Below are 27,974 nucleotides of genomic sequence, written 5' to 3'. Positions count from 1 at the left end.
TCGAATATCATCTATTCCTGCTGCCTTTCCACATTTCAAGCCTTTGATCTTTTTCTACTTCAAGTACGGATATGTATTCCTGACTGCATGTCTGGTCAGTGTTTTTTTACCACAGTGCTATCATCACTGCTTGTTTCATTTAGCAGTTTATCAAAGTAATTACTCCATACTTCAAGGATATCTTTTTCTCCCGTTTTCATGTCACCTTTATCATCTCTGACTCCTTTTACAGAACTCTTTCCTCCATTCCCAAGCTTCTTCAACAACCTCCAGGATATTTTGCCATCTTCTTCATATTTATTTTCTATATTCTTGCCAAAGTCCTCCCATGACTTTTTTAGCTAGTTTTACACAGTATTTAGCATTCTTGCATTTGTCTCTATATTCTCTAAGAGCACAAGCTGACTTATTTGACAGAAACTTTTGATATGCTTTCTTCTTTTCCTTAACTGCCTCTTTAACTTCCTGTGTGCACCAGAGATTTCCGATTTTTTATTCTCAGATAACCTCACCACATTCCTCTCCTGAATCAGTCAATGTTTTCTTTAGAGTTTGCCACTGAATCTCCAAGGTTTGATTCCTGTTCTCAAACTGATTCATTTTTTCTTCAATAATCTTTGTGTATTTTAGTCTATAGTTCACATCTGAGAGCTGCTCAACTTTTATTCGCTTTAAAACTTTCTTACATGTTATTCTTTTCAATATGAAATTCAATTTTATCCTGCTCAAGACTAAATAGTGATCATTTCCAATTTCAAATCCTCTGTACACTCTGGTGTCCTGCACCAGGGAGAAAACATCACTATCAACAATAACATAGTCAATGAGACTTTTCTTATTCCTAGCCTCTTCTCTCCATGTGAATTTGTGCACATTTTTATGTTGGAACATGGTATTAGTAATAACCAGTCCACGTCCTGAGCAGAAATCCAACAGATATTTGCCATTATTATTAGCTTTGCTCTTTTCTCCAAATTTTCCCAAAATATTTTTATATGTCTCACAATCATTTCCTACTCTGCTATTTAGATCCCCAACAAAGACCAACTTTTCCTTTTTCATTGTATCAGTTGCTTTTTCTAAAGCCTCAAAAAATTCTTCCACTTCTACCTTAGTAGAACCTTCTGTGTGACCATAGGCACAAATAAGTCTCATTGTCCAGTTCCCCATTCTCATATTTGCCCACATTACTCTACTTAAGACTGACTGCCATTCAAGAAGATTAGCTTCGTATTTTGTGTTGAATACTATGGCTACTCCCTCTTTTCCTTGATTGTCATTGCCTGAATATAACATTTTGTATTTATTGCTCAGAAAGATCTCACCAGTTTTGGTCTTTTTTGTTTCAGTCACCTCTATTATGTCGATCTGGTACTTAACTAATTCCTTAGCTAGCTCCATTTCTTTGCCATTCAGGGTTCTTATGTTGATGGTACCGATCTTTAACTCTGATGTTGAGCTGGGGTTTGTTTTCAGATTTGTTCCAGTAGCTGACTTTTCGCTGTTCGCCCTGGTTCCCTGACAAAAACAACGGGGGGGGGGGCTTGTTTAACTGGGTAAAGCCCCAACCGGAATGAAATTTTGTCATGTTGTACCATCATTTTTTATTTTGGTTTAACCAATAAGAATACAATTTGATTGGTTAAATCCCAAATTGCTAGCCCATCCTCGTTCGTTCAGTATCCAAGTAGATACCCAGCAGGGTACACCACGAGAAGGTGAGGATTGGACATTAGGTCAGAAGCCCTGGTTGATTCTCCGCATTCCTTTAAAGGCTATGTGGAAGTCTCCTCTCAGTTATACAGCTTTGACCCTTAAGCACTCCAAGTGAATATTTTGAACACACAAATTCTGCTCCTCTGAAGAATCTCTGAACCAAGAATTAGAAGTAATCAAAAATACAGCCATCCTAAATGGATATAATCCTAAAACAACTCAAAAAAATCATCAGTCACTTTCCCACACATCAACCCAGACAAGAAGAAGTCCATAGGATTCCCATACCTTACGTCAAAGGCATCTCCGAACTTCTTTCTAAAACTATGAAGAAATACAATTTTGCCACTACTTACAAACCTATCAACCAAATTTACAACTTATTACCTTCTCCTAAGGACAAACTCTCACCTTTGATGTTGACTGGCATTTATGAGGTTCCATGTGCATGCAAATTGTCTTACTTTGGACAGACAGATAGGTCTGTTCAGAAACGCATCTCGGAACATGAAGACCACATTTGTCTTTTTAAACTGCAGGAATCTGGCCTCTCTCAACATGGAATTGAAAATCCAAGCCATCAATTTCATTGGGAAAAGTCTAAACTTTTACATAGATCTTTATATAAACATGAACGTTTATATAAAGAAAGTTCTGAAGCCTTACTACACAGACCAAATTTAAACTGCGCCGATGTTCTTACTATTCCTAAAGTATAGGAAATTGTCATACAAAATTGTGTAAAATAATTATTATTAGTTTTTTTTAATTTCTTTTATTTATTTATTTTATTTTATTTTTTACTTCTGTAACACGTTACTCGCGTTTAATCAGATTCTATTGTAATAATGCGCCCTAACTGTATGTTATTCCTATTATTGTTTAAGCTACTGTACTGATGATGTGCTAAGATACTTAGGATGAAATATTTACAAGTAAATAATATTCACTGTGGTTAATATGTATGTTTCTTTTAATTATGATCTCAACATAGGTTTCTTTATTTAAAATAAATAAATTAATTAAAAAAATCTCCCATATTGCAAAGCACATCTCCTTGAGGACATGTGTAATGCTATGCATTAAGGGAAGGGCCACCACCCAGACCGGTTTCGATCTTTATTGAATGTTCAAGTACATGTCAAACTCCAAAAACTCAGCATTGTACCCCTCAGTAACAGGCTCACCCTGCCACTGAGAAGAACTCTCAGAACCGGTTGGCTCTACACCTTGTTAGGCTCACCACACCACTGAGCAGAGCTGTTCATTTGCTCATATCTGAGGGGGGGGGGGTAACAGCAACAAACCGGTTTCGACCTTTATTGAGGTTTCGTCATTGGGAGCCAGACCCAGAAGTGGTGATACTAAGGCAGAAGCAATGGAGAAGTCATATTTACCTATACAAGTTGCCAAAAGGTGTACCACCTTATTATTAAATTACTGTGGATTTAGAGAAAGATGTTGGAAGTTTTTCCTCACTTGGTTAGACTATAATAAATTTAGTTTAATCCTTTATCCAAGTGATTGCATCTGAAGTATCTTCATGACTGAGGCAACTCGTGGTAAAGGTGGACCAAGTTCTCATCAGTTCTTGTCCCAGTATCTCCCATATTGCAAAGCACATCTCCTTGCGGATATGTATAATGTTATGCATTAAGGGAAGGACCACTACCCAGAATGGTTTCGACCTTTATTGAGGTCTCGTCGGTGTCCCTTCCCTTAATGCATAGTATTATATATGACCGCAAGGAGATGTGCTTTGCAATACTGGAGATACTGAGACAAGGAGTGATGAGAGCTTGGTCCACCTTTACCACGAGTTGCCTCAGTCCTGAAGATACTTCAGGCACAAACTTTGTTTGCTTACACTTAGATAAAGGATTAAACTAAATTTATTATTGTTAGGATATGTGTTTTGCGCTATAGGATGCTAAGGCAAGTGAAACAAAGTCATTAGCCTCTATATACGAGTTGCCCAGTTGTGAAGTTACTTTGTGTACAAACTTTTTTTGCTTACACTTTGATAAAGCATTAAACCAAGAATATAATTTCTTGGCATCTTTAATTTAAATACTGGTTGTTTCTGCTTTTTCAAGTTCTGTCTTTTTTTTTTTTTTTTTTTTTTTTTTTTTTTCTCCCCAAGTATCAAGTATCAGCATAATCAAAAGTATAAACAAACAGAATAACTTTAAACCACACACATAGCTATACAATACAGTGCTACTCTGTGTGTATTTTATTTTTTTTTTCAGGCAGACAAGAGTGTCTCGCTGACTCACATAACATGAACCATTCTGACGTTACAGAGAGTGATTGTATTACTCTTCCTTTTCACTGTTTTGTCTTATTTCAAATTTATCCTCCTTATTAATACTGTATGATATGGCAAAACAAAGTAATACCACAGAGAGTGATGTTTATAAAAAGAAACAGTGGAGAAGTCATTGAGATTTATTATTATTCCTGATACCTCCAAGGAGTCCGAAGACTCATCGCGGGAGGACATCTTCAACTATCTCTACACCTTACCTCTACTACGAATCAACGCCATATACCTCCCACCTCCAACACCACCACAACTAGTAATTTTTGTCTGTAAATTGCGTGTGTTCTGAAGGGCCGATTTGTATGTATGCGGGATGAAATTGGGTCACAAGATTCAAATTTCGAGTACACTAGAAAAATTGCTATAGATTTTTAAGAAATGCTTATGCATGCTATTGGGAAATGTATAAAGAGAAGAGAAGACTGTTTTGGAAACAAATGACTTATAATTTGCTTGATTTTAAAGGCTGTGTTTGCATTTTTTTGGATAAATAAATCATTGTTTTAGCATAAACTAGTGTTTTGTTGATCTTTATTTAACATTACTCTGGCCAAATTTCATTGTTGAGAATGTAATGCTACCCCTGTTTTTATAACAGGGGTATCATTACATTTATTTTCATTGATATGATTACGTCAATGGAAATAAATTCCCACTTTATTGAGTGTGTGTGTGTGTTAAGTACGAATTAACTCGTAAAGTTAGGAACTGTCTGTAATCACACGTGCATGTGTTCCGTAAGGATTATTTCATTTTGTATGAGTATCGTGTGTGTATGTATTTATTTATTTTTATTTGAAAGCACAAGAATTTTCTCTTAGACCTTGTCACAAACTTTTTCTTTATGATTTCTTATATAATGTGATCAGTATTATAGGATAAATTTTTAAATTATACACTTGTTTTTTTCTGTTACTATAGGCAGACATGCATCGATGTGCTGCTAACTGTTGTGATAAAGAAAACTCATCTATGGAAGAGGTCCACAACTGTATTGAATCTTGCAGTTCAAAAATGACAAAAGCACAGAAATATGTACAGGATGAATTATCCAATTATCAGGTTTGTAATTTTTATAAACACAAAATTTATATTCACATTGCAAATTCATGTACATGTTTTGCCAAGATTTGAGGTGAAAAATAATTTACATTATTTTATTTTATTCATTATCACAACCTCCTCATATTTTTAATAAAGTAAAGGGTGTCCCAAAATTCACGCAAGATTTAAATTTAGCGCCATTTGTGCAGTAAAGTGTTGCCAATGAGAAAAAAAAAACAGCATGACAGCTGACAGTTCAGGGTTATTAAAAATGGAGCGCTACACGAAAGAGCAACGCATTTTCATTGTTGAGCAATATTTTAAAAATAATGAAGGTTTGGCAGCTACAGTTCATTATTTTCATACAAAATATGGTCGGAATAGTGATTTAACTTCATCAACTGTGAAAAGATTAATTAAAAAATTCAAGGGAAACTGGATCAATTAGTGATCTTATACACTCTGGCCGTCCTTCAACAAGTCGTTCAACAGAAAACATCGAAGCAGTTCGTGAGAGTGTTGCTGAGAGTCCAGGAACATCAATTCGGCACCATAGTCTTGAATTGGGCATTTCGAGAAGCTCTCTACAGCGTATTCTCACGAAAGATTTGCATCTTTATGCTTACAAAGTTCAATTGACTCAAGAACTGAAGCCTACTGACCACACACAGTGAAGAGAGTTCGTTGAATGGATTATGGAACAACAAGTGGATGCTTATTTTTCGAACAAAATCATCTTCAGCGATGAGGCTCATTTTCATCTTGATGGCTTCATTAATCGACAAAATTGTCGCATTTGGGGTTCAGAAAATCCATGAGTGATTGTTGAGAAACAAATGCATCCACAACGTGTCACTGTTTGGTGCGGATTTTGGGCTGGAGGCATCATCGGTCCATTGTTCTTCGAAAATGGTAAGGCAATAACAGTCAATGGTGCTCGCTATCGCGACATGATAATCCAGTTTTTTTGTCCCCTAAATTGCAAGATATGGATGTGGACGACATGTGGTTTCAACAAGACGGTGCCACATGCCATACAGCTCGAGAAACAATTCAATTACTGTATGAGTCATTTCCTAGTCGTGTAATTTCCCTTTTTTGGTGATCAGAATTGACCGCCCAGATCATGTGACTTAACGGCATTGTACTTTTTTCTTTGGGGTTTTTTGAAGTCTAAGGTTTATGCCAACAAGCCTACGACCACCCACACCTTGAAGGAGGAAATTGAGTGCTGTATCAATGAAATTCAGCCACATTTATGCAAAATGGTCATGGAAAATTTCGACAAAAGAGTGCGTATATGCCAGCAAAGCCGTGGAGGCCATTTACCCGATATTCCATGCATAACCCTATACTGTATACTTATGAATCAATAAGAAATTACAATTTTTAATTAAAAACCTGTGTTTTCTATCAAAATTACTTCTTGTGTGAATTTTGGGACACCCTGTATTAAAGCAGAAGCAAGCAGAATGAAGCATTTGCTGGAATTGGGGATATTGACTTTTTTTCTTTACATGTAGCTGCTTTAATTCATTTCTGCCGAGTTATGATGATAGTGATCTGTGTTAGTTTGTTATTTTACTATAAGTGTTATTGTTATTACTAATACATGACACCTCCATGAAGTCCTGGGACTCGTCTTAGAAAAACACTCTACATGATCTGCCATTTACGCCAAATAATTTGCTCTCTATGGTATTTTAGTCTGTTAATAAAAATAATAATAATAATGAGTTACTGTAAAAATATGTTAATTTTATATTATTATTTATGTATTCAATATTTCTTCTTTGCTTATTTTTCTTATACTTAATTCTTTGTCGTAATGCCAAGTTGTTCTATCCGTTGCTTGATTTAGCTTATATTAAATCCTTTCATTCAACTTTAATTCCCCCCTTTCTCAATGCCGTAGCTATGTTTTTCATGAGCATGCAATTTTATAACTCGGGAATTTGCCTCGGGCTAGAGCCGAATTCCTTTGTTGTAACAGCAAGGGTATTTTTCCAATATTGATTTCTGAATAAAAATAAATAAAAATTTATTTTATTTGGACTGTGCCATCAGAAATCACAGATAAGATATAAATATCCTTCCAAAGGAAAAACACTTGCTCAGCACAGAAATACTTCTAACTCTCAACACTCTATCAAGCAAAGTAAAATTCTGTTCTACAATCGTGGCAAGCTTTCCCCGTAGATCATATAGGTTCGATTTTTATGAGCAATGCATTGGTATGCAGGCATCAGGCAAATTATTTGATAAAGAAAACAATTTATTCATACTATTCAAGTTACATAAAAGGTTAATACTAAGCACACAAAATATTTCTGACTCTATACTTCTCATTAATTTTAGCTTGGATCTTAACTTATTCAACCCAACCTAATTCAATAATCTTTCACTACATACACAAACTATGGTAATAATTGTGCCTACACTTAATTCATATATTAGAATGACCTACTATGCTATACAACAGGCAAGTTAAATAATAGGTAACAATAAATGCTATGTTATCTCACAATTAAGCAGGTCAATTCTCAATGTTTAGCTAACCACCTACAGTTCTTATACAATGCACAAACAAATATGCTAGAGCACTTTCTGCTACAATTCTTGCCTTTAGTTAATCATATATAGAAGACCTTACTTTGTATTAAATCATCTAGTCCATGTTCAGTAGATTTTGAGATCGTTACCATCTGTTTCATTCCGATATTTCTTTTCTCTTACGGGCACCTTTTAACGACATCGACGGGGCATTTCTACTGGCGGCAATCAGCAGGCACTTTGGCCACTGGAAGTCCTGAACTTCTTCTTTCACTGCTTAATTGACCCATCTAATTTTTTCGGGTGTCTGTTGACTGGAATGGGTCCCTTGACCTAGAATCGACGGGACAATTACGAACCGAGAGCCGGAACAGAAAACTGGGTGAAAGCCTGCTTATCCAGCGATGACCATCGATAACAGCCTCTGCTCTTTTAACGGTCCACTGGCTACCTACGATTGACCTTCCCCAACGAAACTCCCGCTCTCACAACTGACCTTCTCTAACGAACAAAACTGAGTCCTGCTCTATGACTACGACCTGTTACCACCTGTCTCTTTGCTCTTGATTTCTCCCCTTTTTAAGCTGCTTCAGTGACCTTCAATTTTGCTACCCTTTCATTCCCTTATGTATTCACATGGATCTGCACCTGTCGCTGCGTTAAGGCGGGAAGCCCGTATGCGTTTTTGACCTTCGTAAACATGATAGCCTCAGGTCTTATTTTAATTCATCTGGTATATTTCTTTGTCTTAAGCATTCTATTAATACAATTCTTTTATACATAATTTTCTTTGTTGTACAGTTATTTAACAATTACATATTTTCAAAAAAAATTGCAAGCAAATCAGTAATTTATTTTCCTAAGTAAAATCAGTATAGAAAGAATTTAATTAAAAATTTCTGTCTATACAAGATTTTACATTACCTCTCCTCCTGTCATGAGAATCAAACCCAAATCTTTTACCAGTTGAAGGGCACATGTTTTTAATAGTGTGTTTCCACCTTCTTTATATTATAAGAGAAATGGTTGGTTAATACCACAGATTTGTACCCAGGATATTATGATAAAGTAAGAGATTGAGTGAGAGACAAAGGAAATTCAAAAAGAATATATTTATTTACAAATAATATTAGTGTAAATTTTTCTGTATTATCTTAGATGGTGTGTGTAAAATGTTTGTTTTGCAAGTGCTATGTACAATTTTTCACTTTAAATAAATGTATCTCCTAAAGAGAATAAAGGCCCACATATTTAACACAGTTAAAAAACATAAAAACATTACATAAGATTTATTTTCTTTAAAATCACAGGATTTTCTGAGAATACACAAACTTGAAGCTCACAGCACATAGTTTCTTCATCTCTTCATTAATGACCATAAAATATAAATTTCTTAACTCATTCCTGTTTCCTCTAAAGCAAAACTAAAAAAATTTGCACAACCTTTCTTAACAAGAGAATGTATTTCTTTCACATCTTCTTTGCAGTATCAGTTCCTTTCCTATTTCTTTACAATAAGAAGATGATTTTAAAGTTCCCAGTTTCCTTGTGGAAGTTTCATCATTATCCTAAAATACAAAAAGTTAATTTCTAATGGGGTTTATAGCACTTATCTGGAATATGCTTCTCTTTCTGCATACATATCAAAAAGGAACTGTTCTTTGCTTCAGGAGAAACTATTAATCACTTTTATCTGTCACAACTTTACTTCATATAAAGAAAATTCATCTGTTAATTTTGGGATAACATTGTTTTCCTCATAACACTCTTATCTCCTTTTTGGCTTAAGAAATTCCTTAAAACTGTTTTCTCCCCTAAAACTTCCAACTCCCTTCTAGAAAGTCCTCTCTTTCTGTCTCTATCCTAATAGAGACAGAAAGTGATTAAAATTAAATTTTGGCCTTGCTAAAAATATTAATGTAAGCAAATCAGATATTGCTGAATCCTCTCATGATGAGAATCAAACCCAAATCTTTTTCCAGTTGAAGGTCACATGTCCATTTTAATCTAATTATGCTGTAAAGGTACCAATAATGATGATCATCAAATTCCTGATGTATACCCTCCAGAGGTATAGAGGACAAAGTGATGTTATTTGCATGAAAAGTTATGTTATTACTAACTTTCTATCTACAGTTTACCTTTAGATTAGTCTGTTATCTATAATGACTCCAATATTGTTAGAATCAAGTTAATGATAATTTAGTATTATGACCATGATGATCATGATATTAAATAATTATTAACTTGATTAGAAAAACCTTGTTTTTAGGTATTGTTCATTTTATATACAATATTTACTAGAATATAACCTGCACTTTTTTCCTGCACCTAAAAAATCATAGTGCGAGATATATGCGGGGATTTTCAGAAACTAAGTTTTCAGGAAAAAACTGAAAATGTTATGACTTACCAAGAATCTCCTATTCACTATCGCTACTTCTGGCCTCGAGAGCAGTTTCGTTGTGTTTATCATCAAAGTTATCTACCCAGATAGTGTCATCTTCTCCCCAGTTCAGGGCATTAGATATGCCCGTTTTTAAAAAAATTCTTGGCAATTATTTGTGGTGAAACCATTTCCTAAGCTCTCAAAATCTAGTTGCACAACAGTTCTAATGATGGTTTCTTAATGTTCCTTGCCAGAGTTTGGTTATAGCTGCTTGCTGCCATACACTCTGTATAGAATTTTCCTACGTAATCCTTGAATAGTTTGTGGAGCAATACATCCAAGGGCGGTAGACAAGGTGTAAGTCCACCAGGAATAATGCCCACATTGGCTCTCTTATTCCCTAAAGTTGTTTTATTATTGTAGGTCCTAAGTATCTACAGAAGCTATCACACACACACGAGGCAAGCCAGGTGTTGAAATAAGGCCTCTGGTTGTTTGTCCCAAACTGTTCTAATTGAATCTCAAACCAATGTAGTGTCCATCCATCCTTTTTCTTGTACTCTTACATTAATTCCAGGGGGAAATTTCCACTTTGGCATTGCTTTCCTTTTGAATATTATGATCATGCTAGCAATTTTCAAATTTCAATCATGCATCACCGTGTTTCACTTCTAGTTGTGCATATTATCACACTTTTTTCACCATATTCTGTTGTTGTTGTTCGGTGCAGCATGTCGAAATTGAGGGATGTTTGATTGGCATTGACTATTTGTGATAACATATAGTTATTGCACTTCCTAATTTGAATCACATAGTGATGAAAATCCATTAGTTTATCCTCAAAATCTTTGGCATTCTTTGGCAAAGGGATGCTCTCTGATGAATGGAAAGACTTTTCCTCTTCATGAATCTTGTGATCTAACCTCGGATCACTTTCAGATCTGTGCAACTGATGCCTCGTTTTATAGCTAACTCATGCACTTTGAAATGTAACATTTCATGCAAAACACAGCAACCATCTTTATGCAAACCTAACACATATTCAAGTAACTTGTCCTCCAATTCAGGGGACTTTCCACTTTTAGGTCCTCGGAATGCTTTTCTTGACTTATTGGTGCTGTCTAATGTAAGTTTCTGTTTATGCCAATATCACACATTAAGCTCAGTCACTGTAAACTCACGGTTTGCTGCTTGCTCGATTGCCATGTTTTTCTGCAAAATCAGTAACTTTGAGTTTAAAATCAGCACTGTAACGTGAATGTTTCTCCATATTTCAAGCAAAAATTGCCAGTAATTTACAAGACTTGAGATACGTAATGAACAACCCTTCACAAATGACTAATAAGAAATGAAACCTTAGCATGAAACAAACAGCAGTGGTAGGCTGGTAGAGATAGGGCAGCTATGAAAACATGCATATAATTGGTGCGGTATTAACAAAAGATTGCACCACTCAACAACAAAGGCAAGCCAACAATTGCTAATTGAAATGCTTATTCTCTTCAACTGAATTCTGAAATATCAAACTCCCATGACAACATTCACTATATATTTCGTAGTTTTAATGCTTTAATGTCAGGGTGGTGTTTCACCCATTTATCATTCCGATGGGACTTCATTACCATTTGTGTGCCGCTTCCATATCATGTGGGCTGGCTCAACTGACACAGAATTTCAACCTTTTGGTTGAATTTTATTGCTGCTTGTTTGCGTGCTACTTCTGTATTGGTCTGGCAGGTGGACTCACACACACATTATATGGCATGTTAGTTTCAATTCACTGGTAGTATTTTATTTGAAGTTAGCCTTTGTGATCTGTCTTAATGACATTGAAAATTTCAAATGCAATTGAACAAAAACTTATTTCATATGATTGAAAATTTGGACAAATGTTTGGACAATAGTTTTTAGTTAGATACTGTATTTGGCAGTACAACTTTTTTGCTTGATTGCAAAACCATATGTTGTCTCTGGTTGCATTATTTGTTGACAAATATTACACAGACTGCAAATGTCTCTGTACCTTATTCAGTGATACAATAAAACTACTTGTTTTTCTTGTGTCTGCAGTATAGTGGCTGTCGGGGATGGCGTGTTTTTTACTGCGGTGAGCAAGTTACTATCACCCTGATGTGAACGTGTTTAAACTTTTTTTCGTGTGCGAGGTATATGTGAAACTTTTTAATTTCTTTTTTCATAAAGTAAAATCAGGGGTGAGTTATATTAGAGTAAATACAGTAGTAATTGTTAAATGAACCTTTTAAACACGGATAAAAATCTTTACATTCAAATGAATAATAAAACGTCAAGTCAACATGACGTTTTATCTATTGATAAGAGATAAAATGTCATGTTGTTTCATAAAACTCTTATTCCCTAAAGTTGTTTTATTATTATAGGTCCTAAGTATCTACAGAAGCTATCACACACACATGAGGAAAGCCAGGTGTGCCTTGGCCAGACTTTCATTGAAAGCCAGGTCAATGGAGCTGTCAGTTATTTAGCACATTCTCTCAAAATCTGTGGCAAAATTCCATCCAGTCCCACTTCTCTATTGACATTCGGAGTACTCAATATTTGAAACACACTCTCCTCTTGCACTTCTAAACCTCAAATCTGTTAGTATTAAAACTTACTTCTCCAGAATGAAATACCCCAATAAAGTGTTCATTGAACAACTCCATTGTGTCCTCTGCATCAGTCATTTATTCCCATTTTTTTATCCAACAATGTCATTCTTCCACAATCATTTCTCCTCCTAATGGCCACACATAGCTAAAAAATTCCTTAGGATTTTCTTTGGATATCAGAGCTAATCTCTTCTCATATTCCAGTTTTGCCTTCCTTACCATACCAGTCACTCTCCTAGTCTCAGTCTTATATTCTTCATGCATCTGCTCTCCACCCCTCTCCTTATATCTTTTCCATAACCTCTTTTTAACCTGTAGTTCCTGTTTGATATTGTTTTTCACCCACTTTACACCAAATAGTGTCCTCTTCTTCTCATGGTATACAGCTTACTATTGCTGCTAATAAATATTCCTTCACAAGTGTCCAAGCACTGATGATATCTCATCCTTCCAATTCCTCTCTCCATGGAACTGCTCCAAGTTGATATCTAAGACTATTATAATCACCTGCCTTATAATTCCACATACATTCCTTTCTCTTTGATACTCCTGCATGTCTAGTCATCTTCAAGTCAAAACCACATGGTCACTCTCTCCAACTGAGGGCAGAGATGCCATCTTAGTTACATTCAGCTCTTCTGATGCTATTACCAAATCCAAAACTCTTGAACCTCATGTTCCTTCTACTACATGTTGCCTAAGACATTTGTCCCTCAAGAATTCTAGTAATTCCATCCCCTTATTACTACATGCAGTTTCCTCTTCCCAATTTATACTGGTGTAGTTAAAATCTCACATAGCAATCAATCTTCTTGCACTTGCCAAGCTCAACTGCCTAAACATCTCCTGCTTGTCTTTCCCAACTCTACCTCACACCATATGCTTTTATAACCATTAGTGCCACTGCCCTCCAAATCCTCCACTCTTAGAGGACATAAGTCATCACTTATCATAAGCAATACTCCACCACCACGTTTTCCTTTCCTATCCTGTCGAAGAATGCTGTATCCTGCTACATCTATTCCTGTTAGTATATTATCTTCCATCAATCACGTCTTAGAGATCCCAGTAATCTTTGGACTTGCTGATACTATTAACGCCACCAATTCATCTCCTTTATTCCGATAATATTCCTGGCATTAGTATAAATAATAAAAATGCCACTGTTTCTGTACCTATCATTACCTCCTCCAAACTCTTCTAGATTTAGCTTACCCAATATATTCCCCTTCTCCCAAGCACCTATTCCCACAAGAGGCCACACCTGCTACCACCCCACCCTGATAATTTTAGTTTCCCTGCATTGACACACTGACTCTTTCAGAGAACAGCATCTCTCCAGATGTCTACATCCTTCCTCATTCAAATGCAAGTGGTCTTTTGCCTACAGTTCCTTTCTATCCTCAAATGCTCTCCAAGCATCGATGTATTCCAAGCCTGTTTTTTGAAACATTCTAGCTATCATACCATTCATTATTAATGCTCTTCTCCTCAGCTCATCATTGTCATACCTGGTAACACTCTCTCTCTCTCTTTCTCTCTCTCTCCCTCCCTTCTCTGAGTCTTCTTCAGTACAACTTCAAGTATAAACCTCAAATCTCTTGCTACCCGATTCACGCTACCTTTCAAGTCATTTGCCCCACTTAATTGCCATAGCCACACTTTCTGTCATTCCTCCAGGCAAACATTCCTCAGGCATTCTATCTTATACTATAAATTAAAGATCTTTAATTTATAGTATAACCAAGTGGAAAATCTTCCAACAACTCTCTCTCTAATCCAGAGTATTTTAATAATAAAGTGTGACACTTTTTTGGCTACTCGTATATGAAAATATGACTTCTGCGTTACTTCAACCTTAGTATCACCTCTGGGTCTGGCTCCCACTGATCAGACCTCAGTAAGGTTGAAACCAGTCTGGGCAATGACCCTTCCCATAATGCATAGCATATACATGTCCACAAGGATATGTGCTTTGCATTATGGGATACTAAGGCAATTGATGTGAAGTCATTAGCTTCTATATATAACTTGCCCAAGTCCTGAAAATACTTCAGGTGCAAACTTTGTCTGCTTACACTTGGATAAATCGCTGGCAAAGGTTGGTCGATTGGTAGAGCCTCTGCTACTAATGGCTCAGTTAAGTAAGTTTGAGCGCGGTTAGTAGTTGGAAGGGGACCAATCGTTCGATGCTGTTGGCACACTCTCCCTCGATGAGTCTTTGGACTCCCTGGAGGTGTCAAAAATAATAATAATAATAATAATAAATGATTAAACAACGTGTATAATTTCTTGGTATCTTTAATTTATAATGATGTTGAAGAATTTTGTTGCATTATCATTCACCTGTTATTGTTATAGTCCCCTTTTAACAGCACTTGTAGCTTGGTGCATCCATTAAGCATAATGCTTCTGCACTCCATGACCCCAGCACTGCTGTATCTATCCCTTTCAAGAACATTCTTGCGATGGTAATTAGTACCACTTTCATGCCAGATCGGGTGTCTAGAATCAGGAAAGACTAAAACTACTATCATCTGTAAAGAGTACCTTGGCCCATTGGCGTCTTGTCCAGTTTTTATGGATACAAATGCAACACCACTGAAAACATGCTCTATGATGAGCTATGTTTAAAAGGGGAGGCAGACTTCAGGCATATAGACCTACTTGTTGCAGATGTCTTGCCACAGTTTATTGAGATATCCACATACTTCTTGAATAGAGTTGACTTGCAAGCTGACCTGCCATGGTGCATCAATTATGTTTTGCTGTCATAACCAAAAATCTGTCTTCGTGCTCTGGTAGAGCGAGGGTGACCTCTTTGCAGATGTCTGGAACACATTCCATTGGTCTTAAACCCTGCCTAGAGCCTGGATACAATGCTATGTGAGATTCCAAACTTGCTGGTAATATCAGTAATTCTTTGGCCTTCTTCAAGCTTTCAAATAATTCTTCCCCACGTGAAATCATCTACTTGATGTCTTTGAGACATTACAAGACATCCAGGTTTGCAACTTGATTCTTTCATGAAAAGCGCTTCCTTCAAACACAATTGACAGCGTATCCTTTTGCCGTTTATCCTGTTGAGTGCTACTACATGACCTCTTTGTGTGCGATTCGAATATGTGAATGTATGCCCACCTACTCGCAATGATCAGTTATACAAATTGCCACAAACTGATTCATCTGAATTTGTGGTTGTGATCTTCAGAAATAGCGTTCATCTTTCTGTTTTGGATTCCAGTGTGGTTTAAAAAAAAATACAGATTTATGATATAATCAGAGAAAATTGGCAACATTAAAACAATAGTAACAGAACATAGCTATTGCATAAATTAACAAATATTTGCACATGCACTATATTGGCATATGGTAATGAAGTGTGAAGATGAAATGTGTAATGTTCATATTCTGGTTCCATGTGGTTTAGCTATTTTTGGAAGTTGGCCAATCATGCCACTTGTTACCTTCAGACTGTTCAGATATTGCCCAGACATTTTTTTTTTTTTTTTTTTTTCAAATGCCTTGAAAAACAGACTTAAAAGGATTTCCATGTAAGACCAAAAAATTTGGTTCTTTTATGTCAGTGTCATTTTTATCATCTAGCTACTATCTAAAAACAACTGGAAGAATTAATGGGCTACACTTGAACTCTATACACATATATCTGATTTGATGGAAGTGGAAAACAAGAGAAATGAATTTGTTAACTAGGTGAGGATGTATAGCCTCATAATATAAATATTGTAGGTAACGAATGCCATCTCAGTTTCTTTCCATAGTACTTGATGATCATTGCTTCTTGGCAGAAAGATGCTTGACTTTTTTTCTTTTTTTTTTTTCTCTTCTCTGTCTTTTACATGTTCTGCCATGTGCATTTCTTTTGAGCATTCAATGTATCTTACATATCAAGTACTACCACGTGCAATAGATTTGTTTTATTTATCATATTTTATTGTTTTATTTATTTTTTTTTGAGTAGGGGGAATATATGTCACAGTTTAGGTTGAAGTAGAAATGTAGAAGCTCAGTATAGGAAAGGCAGGGGAGGTTAAGACTATCTTTCTTCAAAGTTGTTGCTGTTCTGTCTGTCATATACTGGATGTATGGGAGAGTTAGGACTCCTATAGTTTGGTTGTCCTGTCTCTAACTTCCCTAGGAGATGGTTGATTTATGTTCTTTAATAATTTTCTGTTTACCATTTTTTAGTAAGGTTTTAGCAAGGAACTCAAATTTTTGATTTCTCTTCCTGTCCTTACTTGTTTTATGCCCTGTCTCATACAGAAATACAACCATAATACCATATTCAAACCAACCAAAATTAAAGAACTTATTCAATTCCTAAAAGATCCACTTCCTCCACTGGCTCACCCTGGAGTACATCTTGTTCATTGCACCTGTAATTTATCTTATATAGGTGAAACAGTATGCACAATTCCTATCCAAAAATAAAAAATAAAAATAAAGGAACATTAATGGCACATTAAAATTAATAACTATGGTGAATCTGGCTTTTCTGATTATGCCCTGAATTTACTGGTATTGATTTTTCTGATTATACCCAGTATTGACTTGAAAGGCTCCTTTTCTTTATACCACATGAAAATGTGGTATGAGTGCAGATTTAGAGGCCTGTGAAATTTTTATCAATCCTAATCTTAACAATAATGGTGGTCTAAAAATCCCAAGAATATGGATGGCACATATTCTACTCACATAACCTTTTATTTTAAGAGTTAATTATAATTAGGACTGTAGTAATCTGGGATCTTAGCTTTAATATAACAAACACTTATGTTAAATTATTGATTAGGCCACCAATATTGCTGAATTTGTTCTCTGAGGATGTTATAAATTAGATATAGTTTGGATATAGTTTTTTTTTTTTTTCACTAGAGGTCAGACCTATAGACAGTATGCCAAATCATTGTTAAGTTGGCATACTGTTTGAAATGTAATATAGCTTATTGATGACCTTAATATGAAAATTGAAATGTTGGGAAATTAAAATAATTATTCCTAACACAGTTGTAGTCTCCATGATTTACTGAAATGACTGCCTCATAAGGCTCTAATTATACCACTTTTTTTGTGCTAGGTGGCAGGAGGGGACATGTAGATACCATCCTGTATGAACTTACTATAGATACATACATGTTTCCTTTGGTGAGACTTACAGGGATATGTCTAGAAATGGGAGGGGTCTGCTATTTTCTACTTCATCAGTTGTTCTTTGGATCATGGCCAAATAATTTAAATGTCATGTTATTGACATTATTATCATTATCCACAGACTCTTATGGAGTTAAAAACTCATCATGCCATGCCTTAAATATGTTCAAATTCTCTCTCAGGCAATGCAGTCCAGTCATTCACAACTCTCCATGCAAAAAATGTGCTTCTCACTCCCTTGTTTAGATCCTCCTTGTAGAAGTTCCAGAGGTGACTTCTTGTTCTCCCAATATTTTATGAAAAACCTCTTCTCCTATCTACCAGACTCTGTAAATTGCATCTTCTCAACCTTTTTTTTGTATTCAACATTCCAGAAACCAGTATTTACTTTAGTCAGTTGAATCTGGATCCTTTCCAATATCTCTCATTCTTTTGAAAACCAGATGACTAAATCAGTGCACAGTAGTCCATATGTGGCCTAATCAAGGCCTTATACATGGAATCAGAATCTCTTTACTTCTTCAAGTCAGTGTCCTCTGCATCATTGCCAGAACTTGTTGTGTTGTCCTCACAATATTGGCAGTGTGTCCTCTAAAATTTAAATCCTTATCCACCATCACCCAAGATCTCTTATTTCATTCCCACCAAGTGTAAACTCTACATCCCAGCTTTGTTTTCGGAAATTTTAAAACCTTACATTTTGCAACATTGCACTGACATCTCCACTCTTGTGCCCATTCCATCAGTCTATTCAGGTCTTGTAAGGCCACATCTGCTCTACTCCTCATAGTTCTTCACAACATAACATCATATGCACACAGCTGAATATCCCCATTCAAATGTAACCCAATATCATTAACATACAGGTTAGACAGTAGTGACCCTAAAACAAATCCCTGAGGCATACCACTAGTGACTTTCCTCTTCTGGGATACTGCTCCCCCATACACAACTTGCTGATATCTATCAGATAGTAATCTGTAATCCAGTGCATGTCCAGTGTTTCTCAGCCTGTGGTCCGCAGGCAGACTTAAATAAATAAATATATATTTTTTAATTATCCAAACAGAACAAATTAAAATTGAATAAGTAAGCAAAGGAGCCTGTGTAGCTCAGTGGATGTGGCGTTTGCACACCACCGCGCTAGGCCGCACGAAGGAAGTCTTGGTTTCGAGTCTAGTCGGCGACTAGAGGAAATTTTTCTAAGCCTTTTTTCGACCGGTTCCCGAGTTAGTCGATCTCTGGCACGGGCAAGCAGGTTTTTCCTCCCGGAAACTCGGGTTTTTCGTCCTGTAAACTCAAGAAAATCGACCGTAGAACCCACATTATTTCAGACATTAAATATATTGTGTTAGGGTTAGAGACCACGAGATGGCGGCACATTTGAGCCGTCTCTCTTCACTGCGTACCGCTTAATTAGTGATAGCCTTGGGCCATCTGTCTCTGATTGGGTACCAGTGGAGATTGAATTGCCCACTCAGTCTCCAAAAGTTAGATAGGGCTAAATGGCCTCGCCTACTCCCGTATATACGGGAATAAAAAGGCGTTAGCTGATTTTTTTTTTTTTTAAGTAAGCAAAAATTATTGAAATGAAATGGATACTTAAAAAAAAAACCAATAAATAGTGGCAGAATGATGAATAATAAAAGAGGGGTGAAGTGAACAACAATATGGTTTTATTGCTTCCGCCTTCTGTCTGCTGTTTTGTGAGATTTGAAGTAAACGTGTTATCCACATTTCAACCAATTGCTTGTTGTTTATTGATTTTTATATTGAAGGTTTTTCTCCTTCAATCAAAGCTCAGTATATCTTCAGAAGTGCTAATTAATATTTGGACAAAGTGTGTCATGAGTTAACCCCAACATTTATATATTTTTTGGAAACGTTTTTAATAATGGAAAAGTGGCAAAAGAAAAGCAAATGAAACAGGTGATGCTAACCCTAATTGTGGTACACGAGTTGTAACGGTGAATAAATCTGATACTATTAAAGTAGAAGAAACAAGCAGTTCAAAGAAAAAATACAGTAGGAAATATTTTTTTTTTTTTTTTTTTTTGAGTTCACTGGGCATCTACAGATGCCGTATGGTCACTCCGATGCTCGATGATGTTCCACACTAGGCCTCGCCATGTAATCCTGTTGTTTGCCCTCCTGGCAGCCTCAACTCTCTGAAGATCAGTCACTCCACACATGCCATCCATCCATCTCATTGATGGTCTACCCCTGATTCTTTTTCCAGGAACTTTACCTTCTATTACTGTTCTGAGAAGTCCTCCTTCCATCCTTTCTATGTGTCCAAAATATTTTAATTTTCTTCTGTCAATATCCTTAAGGAGCCTTAAAGTTCTACTAATCTTTTCTAACACCCATTCATTTGTACGCCTTTCAGTGTATGATATCCTCAACAGCCTTCTGTAACACCACATCTCAAAAGCATATATCCGTTTCTTATCTGACTTCTTTAGGTTCCAAGTCTCGCATCCATAAGTCGCTGTTGGAAAAACAACTGCATCCAAAATCCTCAACTTTGTTCCCATGGAGATAGATCCATCCTTCCAGATTTTAGACAGGTCTCTGACTGTTATTTTAGCCATTCCTAACCTTTTTCTGACATCTTCTGAACAGCAATTCTTCACATTAATAATGGATCCCAGGTACTCAAACTTGCTGACTTCCTCAATTCTTTCTTCATTAAGATACATTTGTTTCTCAAGAGCTTCTCTGTTTGTTTTTCCTTTGAGAACCATGATCTTTGTCTTGCTAGAATTGAGTTGAAGTCCTCTGCTATTACTGATCCTGTTAACTTTGTCAAGAATTAGTCCTAGTTCTTCCATGTCATTGCAAAGGAGTACTGTATCATCAGCGTACCTCAGATTACTGATCAATCTACCTCCTATCCTAATTCCTGTCCTGAGCTCATCCAATGCTTCACGCATGATGTCCTCTGCATATATACTAAACAAGTGAGGGGGAGAAAGTAAACATCCTTGCCTAACTCCTTTTCCAATTTGAAACCAGTCAGTCAATCCAACATCTGTTCTTACCGTGGCTTGTTGCTCCTTATACAAGTTGGCTATCAACCTGATAGTGTGTTGAGGAAAACCCATTCTTTTCATTACTCCCCACAGTTTCACATGCTCAACACAGTCAAAAGCTTTAGAGTAGTCTAAGAAACACATTACCAGAGGGAGTCTGAATTCTTTATATTTTTCTATGATCTGTCTAAGGCAAAGGATCTGATCTCTGGTGCCCCTACCTTTCCTAAAACCTGCTTGTTCCTCGGGCATCTCTGCCTCAACTTTGGCCTCAATCCTATTTAGCATGATCTTTAATAAAATTTTGCTTGCATGAGATATCAAACTAATAGTTCTATAATTCTTGCATGCCTTCATATCACCTTTCTTGTGTAGTGGTATAAAAACTGACTTCTTCCAGTCTCTAGGCCATGATCCTGTCTCCCATATCCTTGTAATCAATCTATGAAACACTCTTATCCCTCCATCTCCTGTGGCCTTAATTAACTCTGCTGGGATTTCATCTGCACCTGGGGCCTTATTGCTGTTGAGCTGCTTAACTGCACTTTCAACTTCATGCCTAAGTGGAGGAGGTTCCAAATCAAAATTTTCTTGGTGGGAGGACTCCACATTTTCTTTATCCACTCTGCTGTACAGTTCCTCACAGTATTCTTTCCATCTGTTTTTGATTTCCAACTCTTCTGTTAGTAATGATCCATTCCTGTCTTTGATGACATTCAATTTAGGCTTAAACTTCTGCATTAAGTCACGAACTAAATAAAACATCCTTTTATAATTATGCCTTCTCATCTGGAATTATATTTCTTCACATTTATTAGTATAGAACTTTTCCTTATCCTGCTTGATGGCTCTTCTGATTTCTCTATGTAATCTCTTGTATTCTTCGGTCCCTGTGTCTCTTTGTTTTTCCAACCACCTTCTTTTGATTAGTTCCTATGTTGAATCTGATATCCATGGGTCTTTTGGTTTTCTTATTGGGCCGAGATATGTCTTCGCTGTATCCTGTATTATCATCTTGACTCCTTCCCAAAGCATTTCTGGTGAGATTTCCTCATTGGTCTCCAAAAAATCATCCAGCCGAGTTGATGTTTCTTCTGTGAATCCACTAGGAATTACTCTAACATCCAATCTAGTGGAATGTGCCTGACCTGGAAGTCTTCGGAGTCTTAGTCTTACTTTGGCTCTTACCAGCTGATGGTCTGTACCACAGTCTGCTCCAGGACAAGTATGCACATCAGAGATGCTTGTCTTCCACCGCTGGAGAGCCAGGATGTAATCAATCTGGTGCCTTGACCTATCAATGTTGGATGTCCAAGTATAGGTCCGTCGTGGATGTTTCTGGAGGCAGGTATTGGTAATAACTAATCTGTTAGCACGGGCAAATTCCAACAGTCTTTCACCATGGGTGTTACGTTCACCCAGACCAAACATGCCACACTCCGGCCTGACTCTCATACTCTTTCCCACTTTTGCATTTAAGTCTCCTAAGATGTACAGTATGTCTCTCCTTGGTAGGCAGTCCAAAACAGTTTGCAAGTTTTCATAGAATTCTTCACTCTCTTCTTCAGGCCTATCCGTGTGGGGTGCATAAACTACCACAATTGATACATTGGTAGGCTGAGCCTTAAGTCTAATGGAGAGTATCCTATCATTAATGGGGTTATCACCAAGAAGGCTTCTTGCCTGAGTTGTCTTCAGTATCACAGCTACTCCATGATGTTTTGAGTCACCACCTGAGTAAATAACTAGCTTACCATCCTGTCTTTTGAAGTGACCTTCTCCATTCCATCTAGTCTCTGTAATTCCCAAGATGTTAATTTTATACCTATCCATCTCTTTACAGACAATCTCAAGAGTACCCATCTGTAAACCCTGGACATTCCATGTACCTATGTAAAATTCTTTTCTAAGATTAATCCTATACATTCTGTGTTGCTCATTCACGGTATCACTGACTTTTGATGGAGACTGTAATATACTTCTCGAACAGGACCCTCTGCCTAAGCCCTGAACGTGGCTCTGATTATTCTGTGCGACAGCCAATGCAGCATGAGATGCGTTATTAGGCACAATCATAGTAGCATTTTGGAGTGAAGTCACTGGAAGAAAAAAGTGGTAGGGTTGCAGAGGCCCTTTCCACATAAGATGAAATAGCAAAATAGGAAAGATTCACCCCTAGCCCTCGAATACTCTAATAGCATTGGGGGGAAGGTAGCAAGAAGAAAAGAAAGAAGGAAAGAAAAAAAAAGGGGGAGGGACCAGTCTACAGATAATATAACAGATGTATATTACATGAAGTAAGGCATGGTCCAGCATCAGGTTCCTCGGGTTTGCCATGCCCGTACTCACTAAAGTGAGCCCTTGAGGAAGTAGGAAATATAACAGTTCATATTTGAAATTCGGGTTTAATTAGTGTGGAGATGAAAGTGAACAGAAACCTCAATGTGTTTTGTGTTATGAAGTGTTGTCGAATGAGTGCATGAAACTTGCAAAACTCCAACAACATTGTGATGTGAAAAGCAATCCAACTGAATTTTTTTAGTGCCCTTAGGGACATTAAATCATGGGAAAGATATAGTTTTGGTCATGGGTTCGATTAATAGCAAGACACTGGAAACATCCTATCTCTTAAGTTTGCGCATAGTAAAAACAGAGAACCCTCATTCTATTAGAGAAAATTTACTACTTCCAGCTATAAAAGATGTGGTAAAAAACTATGTTTGGCAACAAGTTACTAAAGGATGTTGATTTCATTATTCCTCTTTCAAATGACACTGTCGGTTGCAGAATTAATGATATGGCAGGTAACATAGAATCTCAATTAATTGAAAGAATTTAGAAGAAGAGCCCTTATCATGCATTACAAGTAGACAAGACTACTGATGTTACAAATGATGTGCAGTTAATATGCTACGTAAGATATGTGCATGATAACAACATTCATGACGATATTCTGTTTTATAGAACTTTGTCATCTCGAACAACTGGAGAAGAAATATTTCACACTCTCAATAATTACATAATACACAAAAGGATCCAATGGGAAAAACGTATGGGCTTCTGTTTGGATGGAGCTAATGTCCTTACAGGCAGGCATGGGGGGGGGGGGGTTCTAAGGTCAAGGAAGTAGCTCCGGATATGAATTGGGTACATTGTTTCATACATAGGAAGCATTAGCCTCCAGAGGGATGCTACTAGAATTTAAAACTATGCTATACAACTCTGTAAAGTTATTTAATTTTATTAAGTCTCAACTGTTAAATATCAGTACTCTGCGATGAAATGGGCAGTGAATATACACAACTTTTGCTTCATTCTGAAATTTGTTAGCTTTCCCAGGGCAAAGTACTAACAAGGTTATTTCAGTTAAAGCACAAAGTTTTATTGTTTGCAAATGAACGTATTTCTGATTTTGCATCACTCCTTGTTGACGAAGCATAGTTATCAACACTATCCTGTTCTTTCGGACATTTTTTCGAAATTAAATTAACTAAATCTGTCCCTTCAGGGAAATTCTTCAACTGTTCTTGATGCCTATGGCAAAATAAAGGCATTTGAGAAAAAAATGGTGTTATGGATTAGCTATGTAAAAGACAGACAATTTGCATCTTTTCCAACATTGGAATCCTTTTTACTAGAAAATGATATTATTGATTCTGAGTTTCTGGAAAGGGTTTGTGACCACCTCAAAATTTTGAAACATATTTTCCAAATAACTTTTATAAGAAAATTCTGTAGGTTCTCAATCCATTTCAGGCTTACAGTCATGAGAACAATCTTTCTTTATCAAAAAAAAAAAGAATAGTTAATTGAGCTTTTAAGTGACAGTGGGCTTAAAATGTAATTCCGTGATCTGGGTTTGGCTTGATTCTGGATCTCGCCTTCAGTGAATTTCCCGAATTATCTGAACAAGCATTGATAATCATCATGCAGTTTTCTACAACCTATCTTCATGAGAAAGGATTTTCATCGCTCCTTCAAATAAAAACCAAATACAGAAATCGTCTTAGTGTATGTGTGTGTGCATGCATGCCAATCTTCGACTGAAGTTAACCAGTATTGAGCCAGATATCCAGCATCTCTGCAAGGGACGAGAAGCTCAACCATCTCATTAATTGCTAAGTAGTAATATAATTCTTCTTCTTCTTCTTTCACTATGCCTTATCCCATGTTAAACGGGGTCGGCGCACCGATCTTTAACCTTCCTCTTCTAAGTTCTCCGGTCCAGGGCGTCCTTTGGACTCCATCCTTTCTCCCTAAGATCCGCTGTCACCTTATCCCTCCACCTGAGCTTGGGCCTGCTTCTTTTCCTCCTTCCCTCCAACTCCATATATTCCACTCGTTTACCAACATACTCCTCACCCTTCCTCTCTACATGTCCAAACCACCTCAGCCTACTTTCTTGTATCTTCTTGCCAATTGGTCCCACCTTAACCGTCCCTCTGATGTAGTCATTCCTTATCCTGTCCTTCTTTATCACACCACTCATCCATCTCAACATCCGCATCTCCGCTACCTCCATCTTCCTCTCCTGTGCCTTTGTTATAGGCCTTGTCTCCGTGCCATCTTCCTCCAGTTCATCCAACCGCATGTTATTCGTTGCTGCTGTATTTCCTCATCCAGATCACCATTCCTCTCGACGACTGACCCAAGGTACTTGAATTTCTTCCCTGAAATTAGCCTTTCACCCTGAAGTCGTATGATCGTATCCTCGTCACTCCCCATTGACATATACTCAGTCTTCTCCTGGTTAATTTTCATGCCTCTCTCCTCCAATACCTTTCTCCACTCTTCCAGGGTATTTTCAAGCTTCTCTCGGGATGATTCACATAGAACAATGTCGTTGGCAAACAGCATGCTCCATGGTGCCTCCTTCTTGACATCCTCCACTAGTACATCCATGACCAGGTCAAAGAGGTAGGGGCTCAGAACTGACCCTTGGTGTAGCCCTACGACAATGGGGAACCCTTCTGTTATGCCGACACTAGACCTGACTGGAGTTTCTGTTCCCTCATACATCTCCTTCACCAACCTCACGTACTTCTCCGACACCCCTTCTTCCTCATACACCTGAATACCTCCTGCCTGGCCACTCTGTCGTATGCCTTTTCCAGGTCTGTAAACACCATGTGCAGCTCCACTTGCATCTCTCTATATTTCTCCATCAATCGCCTTAATGCAAATATCTCATCTGTTGTCCCTCTTCCTGGCATAAATCCAAACTACTCCTCACCAATTTGCGTTTCCTGCTGTATCCTCCCTTCAATTACTCTTTCTCATATCTTCAATGTGTGTGACATCAACTTGATCCCTCTATAGTTGCCACAGTCTTGAACATCTCCTCTTCCTTTGTAGATTGGGATGAGAATACTTTTCCTCCATTCCTCTGGTATGTTTCTTGTTGGGCTATTTTCCTTATCAGATCCCATAACATATCCACGCCCTCACTGCCCAAACTTTTCCACACTTCCCCAGGTATCTGGTCTGCCCCCACAGCCTTTCCATTCTTCATTTTTCTCAGTACCCAATCCACTTCCTCTCTACTTATGTCTTGCACCGGTCTCTCATTTGCCTCTTCATCCTCACACCTCTCTCTCTCGGATTCTCCTCATTTAGTAGTTTACGGAAATATTCTTTCCATCTTCCTCTGATTTTGTCCTCCCCTTGTAATACTACTTCTGAGGCATCCTTTATCTGCTTGACTGATGTTATGTCTTTCGAGGCCTTATCTCTGGCTTTCGCTATTCTCAACAACTGAGCTTCACCACCGTTTCTCTCCAGGTCTTCATAAACCTCATCAACTGCCCTCGCTTTCGCCCTTGCCACAGCTCTCTTTGCATTTTTCTTCGCTAATCTATATGCCTCCTTGTCGGCTCTAGTTCCAGTCATGTCCCATTTTTTTCTTTGCCTCTGTCTTTTCCTTGATCTCCAACTGCACCTGCTCATTCCACCACCATACCTCCTTATCCTCAGGCGGTCCCTTTCCTGGTGTTATACCAAGCACCTCTTCTCCAATTTTTCTACTATTCCGACTATTAACGTCCCACCATTCTTCCATATCCTCTGGTAACTTCATTTCTTTCAATACCTTTTCTTTAAACTTATTCCTTGGTCCTTCCTCTTCCAATTTCCACCACTTTATTCTCCTCTGTATCTGCCACTTCTGTCTATTCTTCTTTTCCCCTTTTATATCACAGTCTACCACAACCAACCTGTGCTGTGCCACTACACTTTCTCCATTAATCACTTTACAGTTTTTCACCTCCTTCAGATGTTTCCTACGGCACATAATATAGTCAATCTGACTCATTCTATCCCCGCTCTTATAGGTTATCAGATGCCCAACTCTCTTCTTGAACCACGTGTTAGCTATAGCCAGATCGAAGGCCACAGCATATTCTATGATTCTTTTACCTTCTTCATTTCTTTCACCACTACTCCAACCCCCATGTACCCTTTCTTCACCGCTTCGTCGCCTTCCTGCATGCCCATTCAGATCTGCTCCGACGATCACTCTCTCACCATCAGGGATTCCCATTACTACTTGGTCAAGTTCTCTCCAGAATGTCTCTTTCTCCTCCTCATCACAACCTACTTGTGGGGCATAGCCACACTTCCTCCCATCTCAAGCTTAACGCTCATAATCCGATCATTCTTCCGACACATCTCGCAGACTTAGCATCCCTTCAGCTCCTTATTGATGATAATTCCAACTCCGTTTCTTCCCTTCTCATTCACACCGCTATAAAACAGTTTATATCCCTCCACCAGCTCCTTTGCTTTATTGCCCTTCCACCTTGTCTCCTGCATGCACAAGATCTTCAGCTTCCTTCTTCTCATCATGCCCACTATCTCCCTACTCTTCTCATTCAGCAACCCCAATTCTTACTTTACACACACTCTCTTTCTGTTGGATTCGGAACCCGTCCTTGGTTCAGTAGCCCTAGCCCACTTGTCACAGTCCTTGGGCTACAGAACTGTGCGTCGCTTATGGGGTACGCCCTAGCCATGGTCCTTTCTCTGTTATTCAACATTTCATCCTTGGTTTTGGCATGTTTTTTTTTTTTTATGGTTGGATGCCCTTCCTGACGCCAACCCTCCCCATTTAT

General features: G+C 37.5%; 1 protein-coding gene across 1 annotated transcript in view; it reads left to right on the top strand.

The window, feature by feature from the left end:
• Positions 1 to 27,974, top strand: part of LOC150106357 (TIM double twin CX3C motif protein-like) — a 43,575-nt gene that overhangs the window by 11,876 nt on the left and 3,725 nt on the right. The window contains exon 2 of the mRNA XM_090392396.1: positions 4,964 to 5,104. Coding sequence (XP_090248522.1) covers positions 4,964 to 5,104 — 141 coding nt within the window. The remainder of the gene's footprint in view (positions 1 to 4,963; positions 5,105 to 27,974) is intronic.

This window comes from Typopeltis vanoorti, chromosome 5, assembly GCF_054136105.1.
Source record: "Typopeltis vanoorti isolate ZY-2024b chromosome 5, IOZ_Tvanoo_1.0, whole genome shotgun sequence".
NCBI lineage: Eukaryota > Metazoa > Arthropoda > Arachnida > Uropygi > Thelyphonidae > Typopeltis > Typopeltis vanoorti.
This window is presented reverse-complemented; position numbering and strand designations above follow the sequence as displayed.